Source organism: Dysidea avara, chromosome 8 (genome assembly GCF_963678975.1).
Source record: "Dysidea avara chromosome 8, odDysAvar1.4, whole genome shotgun sequence".
Lineage (NCBI taxonomy): Eukaryota > Metazoa > Porifera > Demospongiae > Dictyoceratida > Dysideidae > Dysidea > Dysidea avara.
The window spans coordinates 24,045,118-24,060,798 of record NC_089279.1 but is presented as its reverse complement, the minus strand read 5'-3'; the positions used below and the strand labels follow the sequence as shown (position 1 = coordinate 24,060,798).

Here is a 15,681-nt window from a genome sequence, read left to right as displayed (position 1 = left end):
CGTTACACTTCCACGGATGTAAAGTTAATAAAACTAATTCACCAGGGAGGAGGCTGTTGTATACTGTTGCCTTTCTATGTTTCAGTTGTAAGGCATGCACGAATTAGTTGGAGATCAAATCTAAGGAAATCACGTCATAGAATGCAGTTAATTGGCCTTCGAGCGATCTGATTGGACGCACATGTTTTTCGTAAGACTGGCACAGGTACTGAATGCGGCTGTCACCAGACCCTCGCGCTCCGCGCGCGGGTCGGCTACGCCAGACTAAGCACACCCTGAGTAGGCAATAATGAATAATGAATAATAATCGCCCGCCCGCATCAAAATTTCAAAAATCTGAGCGAGAAACTAGTAATCAAGTTTTATTGGCCCTAGTTGAATATGTAGGCTCACCAACCCCATTTTCATAAGGGGCTTCCGGAACCCCCTGGCTGGGCCTAGTCTGGCGCGGCCGCCCCTTCGCATAAAGAGGAAGGGCCGAGTCTGGTCACTCTAGCATTCAAAACTTGTATCATGTTACCGAAAACAGGTAACACCAATCAAATTGCGTTACTGCAATTACTGAATTTTTGTGACATTTGTTTCCGTTTGTTAGAATTCTTCATCAGAAAGATAGTGCCACGAAGGTATAGTTTTGTCCAAGGTGTGATCCACTCTTAAAGCTGTGATATTCTCGCCACAACCAGCACAAAATATCTTCACAGTTTCCCGCGCCATTTCTCTATCCGGTCACGTATTGTGACGTGATTCATCGTAAAGCAGTTTATAATTACATTCCACTTCTACAAATGGGCTATGCTAGAGTGACCAGACCCTTCCTCTTTATGCGAAGGGCGGCCGCGCCAGACTAGTCCTGGAAACCCCTTTTGTACGCCCCCTGCATGCCATCACATGGCACCACCACAATAGAGGATATGCACAAGTTATTATTCGAATGAAAAATGATCAATTAGATTCCAGCGGCGCCAAAGTTGACGGTGAATGAGTCTCGTGAGCCCATATAAAAGTGCGGGTAGCAAATGCGGCTCGGACAAAAACTCGCCACTAGAGTTACGACATAGAGCTTCCTACCCACCAAACCTTCCTTTCCAGGTAGTAGGATACATCTGTCTGAAGGAAGCGTTCCCAACAGGTCTACTGTCTACTTATTGAAGCGACCCGTACTTTTTGCCATAGCCCACAATACGTTCATTCACCGTCGTGACGCAATAAAAAATCACGTGTTTATTAGAATATTTACGGTCAAACAAGTTGTGCATATCGTCTATTGATTGTTATAGTGAGTATTAATTAGAATTAATTGCACATTGCAAGCCATACTAAAGTTAAAATTTAAATAAAGTCTTTTTTGCTATTATGTCATTTTAAAACAAGTTGATGTTGTACTACTTCTAAAAATCAGGCGCCACTGTGTAGCTCTACCTGAACGTAATCACCATTCACCAATGCTATACTATTATATAAGGTTTTTGTTCTGTAATTTTACATACTGTAAAAGACAGTTACGCATACACTTCATTGTAATTTAGTATTTCGTAATTCATGAAATACAAGTATTTTCCGAAATATGTTTCTATGTGTTGCTAAGGAAGCATAATTGTAATAAACCGCTCTAACCGACACATTACGCACAGAAGTATCTTTTCAACTGTTTTATAGTCTATCTATAGTATTATTCTTTGAAAATTCTTGCAGCAAAGCCTCGGGGCTGCTCTTCATTTTCGTTCGCGTAAGTACGGGTCACGCCCACTTTTAGAACGGCGAGATACGCATCTACTGGAAGCCTACGAGACGTTTTTCAGTTGTAGAACACCTGAACAGCCCACTAGGAAAGCCAATCTCGAAGCCTGTGGATAGTCGCTATACACCTGTTTTAAAACTCGGAAAAGAAACCACCTTCAAGCCAAAGCTAACCAGTGCGGTAGTTAACTACAGGTTTTGCTTAGCCTTAACTTGTTGTGGATAAGCTGCTTTTACCACTTAGCTAATGGTTTGCTCACGTGGGTGCGTACAGACAAACATAGATAGGTACATAATGTCATGCAAGAGTTCATAATATATATACTGCATGAGGAGAGTATCCTACTCCCATATACCCCTGTAGAAGGGCGTATTGTAAAGTTACGATGTAATGTTTCCGAGTTCATCTGTTTCTCTCTGTAAAACTAATGATGTCATTTCCTAAACAAAATATCGATTGAACGTGTCCCTATTTATTTATTTATTATTACTGAGCAGGCAGCACCCAGTGCTGGTTAGCTCAGGAAAAAAAGGAAAAATTACAGTTACAATGATTTACATACATAAATTAGGTGTTATAAATTTGTTTGACTTCATCAGTAAATTGGTCAATGTCAACACTATCAACTGTTCTGGGGGGAAGAGCATTCCATTCACGAATTGTTCTGTAGAAGAAACTTTGTTGGAATATATTGGTGGATGAAGTGGGGAGAATGTAACGTCTTGGATGGTAATGTCTGGTGGTTCTTTCCATTTCTAAGTAATATGATGGAATAGACAGAGGGCATTCATTGTTGATGATTTTAAATAGTGTTTGTAGTCTACATATCCTACGACGTACTTGGAGAGTTGGCCAGGAAAGTTGCTGTAACATATCAGTGACTGAGCTGTATCTACTAAAGTCATTTAACACCCATCTCGCAGCCCTACGTTGCACCTTCTCTAAGTGTTGGATATCATTTTGATAATATGGGTCCCATACAGTTGCAGCATATTCCATTTTGGGAAGAACCATGATTACATTAAACCGTAGCTGCCACTTGTTTGCCCAGGTAGATAGTTGGTCCAAATCATTCTGCAGTTGGATGGCATCCTCTTCCGAGTTGATTGTTCTATACAATAGGCAGTCATCTGCGAATAATCGTAATGGTGAACTTAAACCGTCTGCAATGTCATTAATGTATAAGAGGAACATCAAGGGGCCAAGAACAGTTCCTTGGGGTACCCCAGACTGGACAATTACTGGGTCCAGGGCCGCCCACAGGGGGGGGGGGGGGGGGGGCAACTGGGGCATTTTGCCCCGGGCCCCAGCCTGAAAGGGGCCCCAGGAGGCCCCATGAAGGGCCCCCTGAATACCTGTTTAAAAGATCGATATACTCTAATAGAGCAGTCAGATCTAAATACTCTAATAGAGCAGTCACAGTATTCTTCAGAGGAGCAGTGTAGCAAGCTTATAGATAAGGAGATATGGTTGGTGATGGGTAGTTATTGTCATTGCCAGTAGGTTGTGACCTTTTTTTTTTTTTTTTTTTTTTGGTCTTTACCTTACAACTTGGGTCAAGGGCCCCACTTTAACTCTTTGCCCTGGGCCCCTTAATTTCTCTGGGCGGCCCTGACTGGGTCTGATGAGGAAACTACTTGTTGAGATCTTTCAGTAAGCCAGGTGCTAATCCAGTGACAGATGTTCCCTAACAACGTCGCTAGCAACCGAACGAAGCTATGGAGCTTTTAGCCGTTTTCACTAAAGCACAAGCATATTTCACCAGTTTAGACGACTGTATAGGCGTTACTAGCTAGTCCTTCAAGTAATATGGCTGCACTTTAGCTTCGAAGGCGTGTCACAGCGTATCGATTCTAGAATTTTTATGGCTTCGCTTACGTCACCAACCACAACACCTTGTTGTTACATCATAACTTTACAATACGCCCTTCTACAGGGGTATATGGGAGTAGGATACTCTCCTCAGTATATATATTATGAACTCTTGATAATGTACATAGGTACACACACACGTTTTTCCGGAAACAATTTCAGTAAACCAGGCCTTTGGCCGGCTGCGAGCACGCGCCTGGTTTAAATATCGAAAGATTACACTGAGCTTATATAATCAGGCTGGTAAATTGTTCCATAATTGAATGACACTAGGGTAGAAACTGACTTTATTAACATCAATTCTTGGGGATAATTGCACAAATTTCAGGTAAATTGCTAGACTCAAAGCCATTTTTATTAGGTTAGGAGAATTCTAAAGGCTGCAGCACATGTTGTTGTCAGACCTTCAGTGCTGGTCACCGTAAAGCATTAACAAAACAAAACAAAAAAGCAAAGCAAAAACACGCTGATGCCAGTGTTAGGGTCCGCAACGTGAAAATGAAATTACAAGAAACAATTCCCCGACTATATCGTAGTTTGTTACCCTTAGTGTCCCATCACTATACTACCACCCTTGGTTTGGAACCGGGCTCCCTTGTTCGAGAGACACACGGATTTTAATATCTCACGTGATTGATTATATATTTTTCCAAAATTTCCAGTGCTCCAAGGAAGACACCCATGCAGAGCTCCCAGATTTTGAGTGTGGTTTCAAGTGTTGTTGGGCTATCAGGCCATGCATAGAAGTGAGTACAACTTCGCCTATGTTTTCCATGGAGGCTAGTTTTTCTGTGAATGGGTCGAGTAAAAATTTCCTTTGCGAGGCGGCCTACCAGCCAAGATAAGAAAAGCCTATCACATGGGATGGTAATGAAGTTGGATGTACAAGTATTCTACACACCAAGTTGTTCTCAGTGCCTGTGTGCAACTGCAATGCAATTACTGCATGGGCAAATAATGAAATAATGAACCACCATGCGAACAGAAAATTTGCATGCGGGCGGGAAATGAGAGACAATGAATTTTCTTGGAGTGGCCTAAACAGGTAAAATAATTTGCAGCTGCGTAGTCTCTTTGGTCTTAATCACTTTGAGGCATATTTCTTCAATATGAAAAGGAAAACTTACCTCCGAGTTCGGCCGTGATTTGTCCAGTCTACATTGCATAGTGCATGGGAAGTATTGTTGATGGAGTAGAGTCACTGACTGAGCTCCCTATACATACTGACAAGCGAATGTCAGAATAAGGTCTGTAGCTAGCTAGCCGCAAAATTGTGAAAACCCAAAAACCTATAAAACCGGGTTTTTCAGTATTTAATTGCTACTGTTCCCCCTATATATCGCCTCATATGCCTGAAACATAAGATTAATTTGTCATGGCCTAAGCTGATCAATGGTTTTATATTTTTGTTGTATAGTTGTACTGCACAAAAGCAACTTGAGCTGTGAAAAGGGTTCCAGCCTTCGAAAGCTTGGGTAAATAAAGCTGTGCACCAAGAGAAATTAAAGTAAAGTAGTGCTGACCCAGTCTGGGTGGTAAAGGCTTTAGCTCCATTGGTTGTACAGTAAATAGTTAGTTGTTGTTAGTTTGGCTGGTTAATTTTCAACTATATTTGAGTATGCAGTAGTGTAAGGGACTGTAAGTCCACACTTTTTACATTGCCACTCGTAACTGGCATTGTGCAACGGTTTTCAAAAATTGACAATAACAAGCCAAAAAGAAACCAAACTATACAGTGCCATGATATCACATGTTTTACCCCATCAAACAGGACCTGAGGACACTAGGCACCATCTGTAAATATACGTAATTTGAAGGCCCGTATCACATACAAGTGAGAACCACATGACTTATTGTGGTGCATGACTTACATACGGTCCCTTACGCTATATGCTGATGTAGTACACTACTAATACCATACAAAGTATGTGTTGTGTTCTTGTGTATTTATTAATCAACTCATTATTGTATTTAGTGGATAATTGTGTATCACTTTTAATGCTGTATAGGATTGTGTTTGTGTCAGCAAGTATACATGGAGGAGTGTCAGCAAGGAAAGGATGTAACGTTAAGTCATCATCTTGATTGATTCTGTGGTGTGTACTTAATGGAGATGGACTAAGATATTCAGTAAAGACTTGGATAGCAACTGCAGTAGTCAGAAGAAAATGCTTCTCCATAATTAGATTGTTATGACTCCCCTTGTGGGAAGTGTGTTCATGGTTGTGTGTGTGTGTGCCTGTGTGATAAACTATATTATTGTTAATATGGGTAGTGCATCAATTGACTAGGACCGATTTTCCGAAGCAGTCATCGAGACCGTTCGTTTAGTCAGAGGTGTGATGAAGTAACTCTAATACAACACACGCTATTCTATTACAACGCACAGCTGGTGACAAAATTAGTCATTGGTTGTGTAGCGCGGCTAGTTTCCCATATATACTTGAATTGACTGGCTTCCCAATGAAATTGTGCACCTATAAAGGCTAAGTAAAGAAACCCTTCCATTTCTTCGCCAACACATAAAATAGCCGTGTATTCGGTCCTTCCTGAAGCTTGACCTCCAGTCCTCCACACTTCCGGTAACACGGAGTGTTTCAACGCGCGAACTCCGTTTCCAATCCCGGTCTTTTAAGTAATATACTATCTATATATGACCAGACCCACTTTTTAGGGTCGGGCGCCGCGAGACTAATATAGACCTTATTCATTTAGAACAGTAAGCGCCCTCTGATGTCACGCGAAGCCATACAAGGCACTCTATTTGCCATGGTGATGGTCTTTCGGACGCCATTTTGAGTTCTAAAACTGGGCGAGCACAACGGTTGCTATCATGTTACCATAGTTATGGTACTGCAAATGGCGAATTTGGCGGAGAATTGTGATGTTACTATGGTTTTGGTATTGCAAATGGCGAAAATTGGCGGACAACTCCTTCGCAACGGGTTATAAGCGCTATGAAATTAATTCAGTGAATAAGGTCTATCGGGGGAAAAAATTATATAGTAAAAATTAATTAAGCGCCCGTATAAAGCGCCTAAACTTGTCTGACCATGTTGTTCAAGCTGATTCTGCGAGGACCTCGGCGAGGGCGAGGATTTTTTTTTGGGACCAGTTCTGACTTAGAAATTTTTCTGAATATAAAATACTGAAATATCCGAGATAGTATGCGACATGTATTAGTAAAATCATAGATAATATGGTAAAATCCTTTCCCATCGAAACATTATAGCCGTTCATACGGGTGAGTGTGCCCGCTGTAAAGCGTTGCTAACAGTGATAATGAGTATCGATGAAGTGATTGATTTAGACTCGGATTTAGAGGTTAGTAAAAAAAAGCATGGGCTTAGTTTGAGTACGCGTTTAGTGAGCCTATAATTTAGCGGAGGAATTCGTGAATTCATAGTGAATTGTTTTCTTTCGGTAGGGAGAGCCACAGAGGGAAACCGATGTTTTTAATACTATACTGGGAGGAATGCTAACTGATGAAGTGAGGGATTATGTTCTGTTGATACATATTTACAGATGTATTGTTAAAGGTGATACGAAGATATTTGAATCTTATGCAGGTGGAAGCAAAGAAGGTACATTAAATGGTCAAACCTGTGGTAGCTAACATCTTACTTTTCCTGTAGAATGGAAAGGATGTAGTCATTTTTACATCATTTATGGTAGAAAAGCTACAACGGAGTGGAGCAAACTCACTGTGTAGTTGGTTTAAGAAGGTACTAGCTACCTATAGTGTATACCTCTTTGAAATACCCAAGTTGATACAAAACTCACTTACGGCATCTTGGGTTTTATTTAAGAATTTATTAATATGATAGTAACTTTCAAATTGGTATGGCCTACTTATACAGAGCATGGCATTACAACCATCTCATTATTGAGTGGGGCAAAAAAGAATGTAAAGGGATGGTTAGTTTTTGACAAGTGCCAAATCATATAGTAGTGTACACATAGTTGTATTATATAATGACTTATTGCAACGGCTGGGCAAGTACCATGGATAATATATGTGACCCGCTGAGCGAAAACCCGACTAGTTTGCATTTTGTCAAACTTCTTTTTATAACTTCTTTGTTATCCACAGGGTAAAACCAATGGGCTGTCAAAGTTTTAGCCTTATCTGGTGGATAATTGTGGAGTTATAGCGATAGACAACAGAAAGAGCAAAGCAATCAATTTGCATAGGGAAAAATTACAGGTGCTAAAATAATCAATCATAACTCATGAAGGAAACAAGCTAGGAAGATGGGACTTTGCTCATTGTATTCACGATGAATTGGGGCATTTAGCAAGGTGTAGTGTTTGGCCTCAGTGCACCCATGCATTTAACAAAGAAGGCTGTTTTAGCTTAGAAACGGCGACATTTACGTAATATTTTACCGCAACGTAAACAAATAGCCATAACCATAACTCAGGTTTGCTTCATGCCACTAAAACGAAACAAAGATATTCTTACTCACCATTAATAGGCGAATCGGTTGGTCACTTAGTTTGCTCGATTTGGGCTTTGTTTTAGTGTTAACTGAAGCAATTAAAACGTGCGTAAAATTATTTTTGTAGTACGCGTTTTTTACCCAATGCAGTTTTTCTCAAAAACAGAATTATGCAAACTAGGCGGGTTTGCGTTCAGCTGGTCACATATGTTACACGTGGATTGGAAATGACCCCATATAAATTACTCGAAACGGTGACATTTCCTGTAATAAATTTGCAGGGCAAACTTAAGTAAAGCTAGCCATTTACGCAGAGGAAGGTGACGTTTTATTCAAAACTGATTCTACTAGATATCATTCTTCTGAGAAAGGATAACAGAATATAGAGCCCTCGCTTGAGTTTATGTGAATGAGAGTCGGTAGTTTCCATTGCCAGTGGTAAAGTAGCCCGAGTGTTATGCCTCACACAATGCCGACTTACCACATAGTAGTGCTATTAACACAGAACAAATGCTACTCTTTCATATGCGTTAATTAAGCTAATCTAAGTACATGCTTCCACCACCATGATTTGTCTACACAAACATGCTTTCTCAAACAAATATGGCACATCAAATGCCATTACATCCAATATTAATCAGCAGAGGACAAATATATAGTTTCATGAAAAACCAAATAAGACTGCGTCTGTTAGAGAATACTCCTTTTCTACACTGATCTTCTCTACCAACTTCGTATAATATTGTGACATATATATCAAGGACTATATACCACTCGTAATACATTTTATGTGTGCGTTTATTATAATTATGTTGCTGTGGCAAGTACTATATATAGCTGATTATCACCTTGAAATGGACAAAGCATTCAAAATTACTAGTAACTGAAAAATTAAATGTCCATTTTATTTTTATTGCAATTTGTTGCCTACATTATGCTATCTTAATGGTCAATGTGGTCATACAGACAATTTATGTATACTAGTAGCCATACTTTAGTGGTCCCACAATTGATTTTAAAATCATGAGCTTTAACTTCATTTTCAATCATCAAGTATAGTGGTCTAGTTACATTGATTTCCTGAACTAAGGTACTTAATAAACGCCATTGCATTTAACCAAGTAAATATGGTACGTAAAATGGTTAATGACTTTTTGACTTAAATTTGTGCTTGTTTGTAAACTATGAAACTGAAAAAGATTAAATGTGAAAGCTTACATGTATGGCCAGTACCATTGATCCTCCCACGCAAAACTGCACTAACTAATACATCACCTAAGATTGTGTAACATAAAATGATATCTCTATTAAACAGGCAAATATTTGATGTACATCAGCTAACTAAGAATAAAGAAGCTATTCCATGGAATTTGTGGAAGTTTGTTGAAGCAGAGGTAATGGCTGCATTATGGATATCAGAACCTTATACTTGTAATGCAACGTAGGGAATTCCTCGCCAATCATCTGGCCATGATTGTGGAGTGTTTGTCTTAAGTTAAGCACGCTGTCTTGTGCTTGGTCAGAAAATGCTTTTTAATCAAGTAAGCTAGCATACTACTGTATTTGTGTGCGTACATGAGTGTTTGTGTGTGTGTGTGTGTTGTTGTGTGTGTGTGTTGTTGTGTGTGTGTGTGAGCACTTTTGTGGTGCACGGTGATAACACGTCTACATAGTTCATTCCAAGTTGGGTTGATTGCTGCTGTGATTTTTAGTGTAAGCAATGTATTGTGTTATACATTGGAGTTTGTGCTACTTAATGCCAAAAATTAGTTGTTCTGTAATGAGTGACATTGAATAACGTTAGCCATGTTTGTTTCACATCACAGGAGGATATCCCTGCAATACGCTTAATGATGGCTGATGAGCTACATAATCAAAGAGTGCTACCAGTAGTATGTGGAAAAGATATTCACACTAACAATGAGAACATTTTGCCATTACACAAGAAGATGGATGTAAGCCATGTTGACAATGACTCCCTACAAATACCTACCTGTATCAATGATGGTTTCCCTCAGTCACCTATCAAAAGTGGTTCCTGTGAACCACCAGTTGATGATAATTCCCTACAAACAGCATTCAGTGACAGTTTTCCACAAGTACTTGTTGATGACGTTTTCCTACGAACACCCATGGAAGATAGTTCTGTCCATATTCTCCCACATACACCTGTTGATGAATCCCCTGGTGACAACAGCTTTAGCTTTCTAAAGAAAGATAACAAAATTAATGTTAACTCTTGGGAAGAGTTACCAGAAGAACTTCAAGCAGTTCTGCCTAGTCAGTCACAGTACACCTATGTAATAGATAACTTTCAAACATTGCCATGTGAAGACTTTTCTGGAGCTCCAAAATTTTCATTTGAATTTCAAGCTCGCATCAATATTTCCTCTGGTGACCAGGCTTCACAGTGGCTTTCAGATATGTTCTTGCACTCTAAATGTACCTACCGTCACGCAGGCGGTAGGCAGAGCAAGGGACAAAAGGTATTGTATAAAGCGCACATGCACTGTCAACACAAAAAAAAACCTTTAACTCCAAAACAGATGGAAAAACCAAAGAAGAGTAAAGAAAAGCGACCCTTCTTAGAAAGTGTAAGGAACAAGAAAACTGATTGCCCTAGCTCTTTAATATTGACTGTGACTGTTCCTTCCAATAAAATGAAAAGAAAGAGTCAATTAAACTGTGTGAAAATATCACATCCGACAATTATCAAAATGTGTTTTAATCATGATCATCCTGTCGATTCAGCACATGCCTTGAGTTTTCGACCTATTGCCTCACAAACAAAGGAGTCATATTATAGATTATTCAGTTCTGGACATTCTGTTGCAACTGCCCGGCACACTTATGAAACTAGAATGATGTTAGAAGCAGATGAGGAAGAAGAGATGGTTAAATTAGGTGATAGGGCATTTAATCCTAACCCACAAGACGTTTCTCGTCTATATGATGAATGGAGAACAAAAGAGCTTGGCCCAAAAAATGGATGTGAAATGTTTAAAAAGCTTGATGAAATGATTGAGAATTATAATAAGTCATCTGGTGGGAAAATTGTCATGCAAAAGTATGCTACTGAGATGTATGATGAAAAAGCTGAAGTTTCAGAAAGTGATGTAAATGATGAAAATGAACCACCTCGTAAAAAAAGGAAGAGTGTGCCATCACCTTTGAATGTTGCTATATGTACTCCTTTAATGGCTAGAGTACACGAGAATATACCGCAGGCTGGTGAAATAGCTTTTATAGATTCAACCTCAAGCTTAGATCGTTACAATCTCTCAATGTTTGTAATTTCAACTAGCCATTCTGGCGGTGGTCTTCCCTTAGGGGTATTAATAACATCTGATGAAAAAGCACCAACTTTAGAAGCTTCACTAGCATCTTTCTGTGGAATACTACCTGATAAAGCATTTTTTGGTCAAGGTCCTTCAACTGGTCCACAAATAATAATGAGTGATGACAGTTCATCACAAAGCCTAGCAGTTACAGCGACATGGCCTAAGGCAAGACAGCTTCTGTGTGTCTTTCATGTGCTTCAAAGTTTTTGGACCTGGCTTCATGATGGAAAACATCACATTCCTGCTAATCATCGGCAGCCATTGATGTTGAAAGTTAAAGATCTTGTTTATGCCAAAACTGAGCAGCAGCTCTGTAGCAAATACACTGAACTTCTGATAGACAAAACAGTTAAACTTTATCCACAATTCATTGAGCATGTCAATACTCACTGGTCAAGGAAGGAAAAATGGTCTATATGTTATCGAGAACATCTACTGGTGCGAGGGAATCACACAAATAACTATGCAGAATCTGGCATAAAGATTATGAAAGAACTTGTTTTTTCACGTATCAAAGCATACAATTTGATTGAAATGATATCTTTTGTTGTTGATACAATGGATTTGTACTACAAACACAAACTTCTTCACCTTGCCAACAATCGCATTGAACGTTGCATTAGCCTTCGCTTTTGTGGAATGAAGTCAAGTACAATTGCAAAGGAGAATATTGCACCAACTGAAGATCCAAATGTGTTCATGGTAGATAGTCAAACATCTCGTGGAGTTGTTTACACCGTTGACATGCAGCTTAGTGTTTGCACCTGTCCTCTTGGAAGTGACGGGTCTCCTTGTTCACATCAAGCGGCAATTACGAAACACTTTCACTATACGTCATGCAATAGCATTCCATCTATGTTTCCAGAGAAAAGGCGAGAATTAGCAATGATTGCTCTAGGAGATAAAGCTGTACAAGATTTAAGCTATTATTCTTCTTTGCACCAGAAGGCTGATGAATCTTTCAAGTGTCAATCCACTGTAGATTGTGTAGAAGAGACCGCATTTGATTTTTCATCTAATTCCTGGAAGATAATTAAAGAAGGTGCATTAGATGATACACTTGATGACAGCCAACACTTGGTTATGCCAAGCAATATCGACAGTCGTAGTACTGTCAGTATACTTGATACACAACAGTGTGGTTCTACTTCTTTGCTTCAGGATATTGAATTTGTATTCAATGACCTGAAGGAACGTGTGAAATCTGACTCAGATAACCATCTAAGTACAGGAGTTAAAAAATTTTGTGAAAGGTACAAAAAAATGCTACAACAAAGCCCTAACTACAACACACTAACATCTGCATTTCACAAGTTTGGTTGGGTATTCGGTGGTACTATTACCAGACAAGTAGGAACGTTACGACATGGTAGGAGAATTTCTGTTCAAGCAATAGCTGCAGGTCGTCGTCGCAAGACTCTTTCACGTGGAAAACAAAGGACTCAGTTAGGAAGGCCAGTTAAACTTGAAAGCTCGACTCAGCGTACAAAAGGTGGAGCCGTCAGCCGTTACAATATTCCTGCAAGAAATTCAAAGCCTCCAAAAAGGCTGCATTCTTTTAGTACAAATGTACAGTTAGGCCAGCAAAATGCTGGAAAATGGTGACTTCCTGAGCAGATTGATTGTTACATTGGTATAGTGTATTTTAGTGTTATTGTAATACTTTAACAGTGAAAACACACAAAATACAACAATATAGAATTCATCAAAGTTAAATCCAATATTTCTTTGAATTAACAAGCTGGTTTCAGCAGTTAGCTAGCTACATGTCACAAGTGTGGTAAACGAACTAGCCTCAGTAAAGCTACTCCAGGAATAAAGAATCCGTTGATCTGTTGTATTGTTGGTATCTTAGAAACCCATCTGCATATATCAGTTTACACACTCCCAAGTCACACCATGGTATGTTCCCATTGCTTGACTCATTAATAAGACTTCCACACTTGCTGCAACTCAAATGTGACCACATATCTCCAGTCCCACTGTACAGAGGAATCTGTTAACCCTGATTGATGTGTTTGTACAATATCCTCTATTCATAAATAGCTGGTCAGCAAGTGTCCTACAAATTTTAAAAAAAATCATAAGTCAATTTATGTGCATGCAACTCAGTAGAACTCGTACTCGTAAAAATTTACAATGCATGCAGATAGCCACAGTTACACTGTAAAAGGTTAAAGTGTCCTTTATATAGGGTCTCACTCAAGGTCCCACTGTACAACTATAATTGATGCGCCTTCCTCTGATGTTTTAAATTATTGCGCACCTTGGTGGTGGATGTCTGGCATCACTTTGTATCCAATAACGAGAATGGCGTTTGCGAGTGTCGCTAAGACTTGCTATCCATCTGATCCATGGTCGCCACCACGGTGTTAACACGGTATCGATAGTTGCCTACGTAGGGCGGAAGTCTTGCCACAAAGGGTCCCCTGGCACAAACCACAAACGACCACTAATCAATTTCGCATACTATCTCGGATATTTCAGTATTTTATATTCAGATAAATTTCTAAGTCAGAACTGGTCCCAAAAAAAAAATTCGCGAGGCGAGGACTGCGCTAAGTGCCGAGAAATCTAGTTCTACTATCCCAGTTTGAAGAGGCGATATATTGCAGCTAAAGGTAGGCCGTATATTTGTATACTAGCTATGTTTATTTATAGCCCGGTTGAGTTGATCTGGTGAAGCGGGTCATGGCTGCCGGCGCCACTTTAACCTCACCGGCTCCTTAATGGTTCCGCAATAACCACCATTGTTAATACCATGTAGCCAACATAATTTATTTTCCTTTTACCGTTTTGTGCCTACAGTACGCTAGCCTTATAATTTGTGTTTGTCGTTTGTGTAATCATGGGTGGGGCTACTTATTCATGTTCAAGAAAAAACCGCAGTGGATATTCGTCCGGCAGCCGGACGCTATTTCTGTCTGATATCCGTCCAGCAGTGTCACCCATAACTCGAGTACCAAACACACTAGTTGTATCATAGATCCTTCAAACCCCGGGGTGTAAAGGATCTATGGTTGTATGAAGGTAAGCTTTGGGATGAGTTCGAGACGAGACACGGTTGGAGCGAGCGAAGAGAGCACCCTAGCTCGCCTCAAACTCATCCAAGAACTTACCTTCATACAGACAGTGAAAGTCATTATTATACTTAACAGACAAGCGTCACGTTAGGGTTGGGTTCAACTTTGGTTTCTTCTTCACTGGGTATACTTCTTAGTTATATAGATTTCTTCTTGAATGACGTATATAAGGTAGAAACTAAGGGAGGTGGGTAGCTGGAAGTCACGTAGAACAGTGGTGATGACCCTGGGCTCACACAGTGGAGGTACCAGATTTGATTCTAGGTCAGGAGTTTATTTTCGTTTGGGACCCTTTTTTGTCTAAGTTTTTTTTATTCACGTGACTGCCAGACGGATATCCACTGCGAAAAAAAAACTAATTATGTTTAAGCTTTTCTACTATCAATCATCTGCAATGCAAAAAATCCATATTCTCTAATCAACTGCCAGTGTTGGGAGTAATGCGTTACTTATATAACGCGTTATGTAATATTACTTTTGTGGTAACTAAGTAATATAACAAAATACACTATAAAACAGGTAATATAACTCAAGTTACTTTACTTACAAATGTAACGCGTTACCTAAATCAAGACTCACGGTAGTGAGTCGCGCGGCCAAGAAACTACAGAGCGCACGCCACAATTAAAACGTGCGGCCACTACTGTGAGTTATTTACATGTAGGGACGGTTTTGCAATATTATCCCTGAATTGTGCAACCTTTCTCAATAGGTTTATACTGCGTTTCTGTGATTTAAAAAAGCTTGGTGTCATCGTTTTCTTGTCGCAACCTCTTAACAAACGTATTTAGATATAATTCACTCAATTTCTCACCGTGTGTTTCAGCTATCGTCACATTATACCACTCAATACACTCGTGTTTCTACAGTCCATCTGGCACTAACATTATCTAATACTGGATCGCCTCTACGCATATTTTCTCCGTTCAAACCTCCAATCCCTACAATAACTTTTAAAGACACGATATGGACACAAGCCAGGCCCGTAGCCAGGGGGGGTTCGGGGGGTTCTGAAGAACCGCCCTCTTGGAAAAAAGGTCCACAATTTCAGTAAAAGGTCCACAATTTTAGTATACAAGTCCAAATTTTCAGGAGCAAAAGTCCATTAGCTACAGTTTACTAGATACCACTATAATAAGAAGCTAAAATAAGTGCTCCGAGTAACTCATTCAGTGCTTGCATTAAATGCAATGCAAGATCGA

The 15,681-nt window shown here is 39.7% G+C and overlaps 3 protein-coding genes across 5 annotated transcripts in view; all 3 read left to right on the top strand.

Moving 5' to 3' along the window:
• Positions 1-6,821: 6,821 nt before the first annotated feature.
• LOC136264870 (uncharacterized) lies at positions 6,822-7,437 on the top strand. The gene is made up of 4 exons (XM_066059632.1): positions 6,822-6,937; positions 7,041-7,103; positions 7,153-7,197; positions 7,249-7,437. Exons 1-4 carry the CDS (start codon positions 6,896-6,898, stop codon positions 7,435-7,437), a joined length of 339 nt encoding a protein of 112 aa, XP_065915704.1. The 5' UTR covers positions 6,822-6,895.
• A 1,824-nt stretch (positions 7,438-9,261) lies between these two features.
• LOC136262652 (uncharacterized) lies at positions 9,262-13,366 on the top strand. 3 transcript variants are annotated; one of them, XM_066057011.1, is made up of 3 exons: positions 9,363-9,449; positions 9,501-9,596; positions 9,882-13,366. In XM_066057011.1, exons 2-3 carry the CDS (start codon positions 9,582-9,584, stop codon positions 12,999-13,001), a joined length of 3,135 nt encoding a protein of 1,044 aa, XP_065913083.1. In that variant the 5' UTR covers positions 9,363-9,449; positions 9,501-9,581; the 3' UTR covers positions 13,002-13,366. The 3 variants fall into 3 exon arrangements, with proteins under 3 accessions (XP_065913082.1, XP_065913083.1, XP_065913084.1); XM_066057010.1 differs by lacking the exon at positions 9,501-9,596 and having other exon boundaries at positions 9,262-9,449; XM_066057012.1 differs by lacking the exon at positions 9,363-9,449 and having other exon boundaries at positions 9,518-9,768.
• Positions 13,367-13,926: 560 nt separating this feature from the next.
• LOC136262655 (uncharacterized) overlaps positions 13,927-15,681 on the top strand; it is a 95,682-nt gene continuing 93,927 nt past the window's right edge. Inside the window, exon 1 of the mRNA XM_066057015.1 lies at positions 13,927-14,017. The gene's annotated coding sequence lies outside the window, so the exon portion shown is untranslated. The remainder of the gene's footprint in view (positions 14,018-15,681) is intronic.

Bases quoted from the DNA above. Each gene is read 5' to 3' on its own strand.
- LOC136264870 (XM_066059632.1), top strand. From the start codon at position 6,896: ATGAGTATCGATGAAGTGATTGATTTAGACTCGGATTTAGAG. The intron at 7,104-7,152 runs GTGAGGGATTAT...GTATTGTTAAAG, and splicing joins GAGGAATGCTAACTGATGAA to GTGATACGAAGATATTTGAA. The intron at 7,198-7,248 runs GTACATTAAATG...CTTTTCCTGTAG, and splicing joins TGCAGGTGGAAGCAAAGAAG to AATGGAAAGGATGTAGTCAT.
- LOC136262652 (XM_066057010.1), top strand. From the start codon at position 9,351: ATGATATCTCTATTAAACAGGCAAATATTTGATGTACATCAGCTAACT. The intron at 9,450-9,881 runs GTAATGGCTGCA...TTCACATCACAG, and splicing joins GGAAGTTTGTTGAAGCAGAG to GAGGATATCCCTGCAATACG.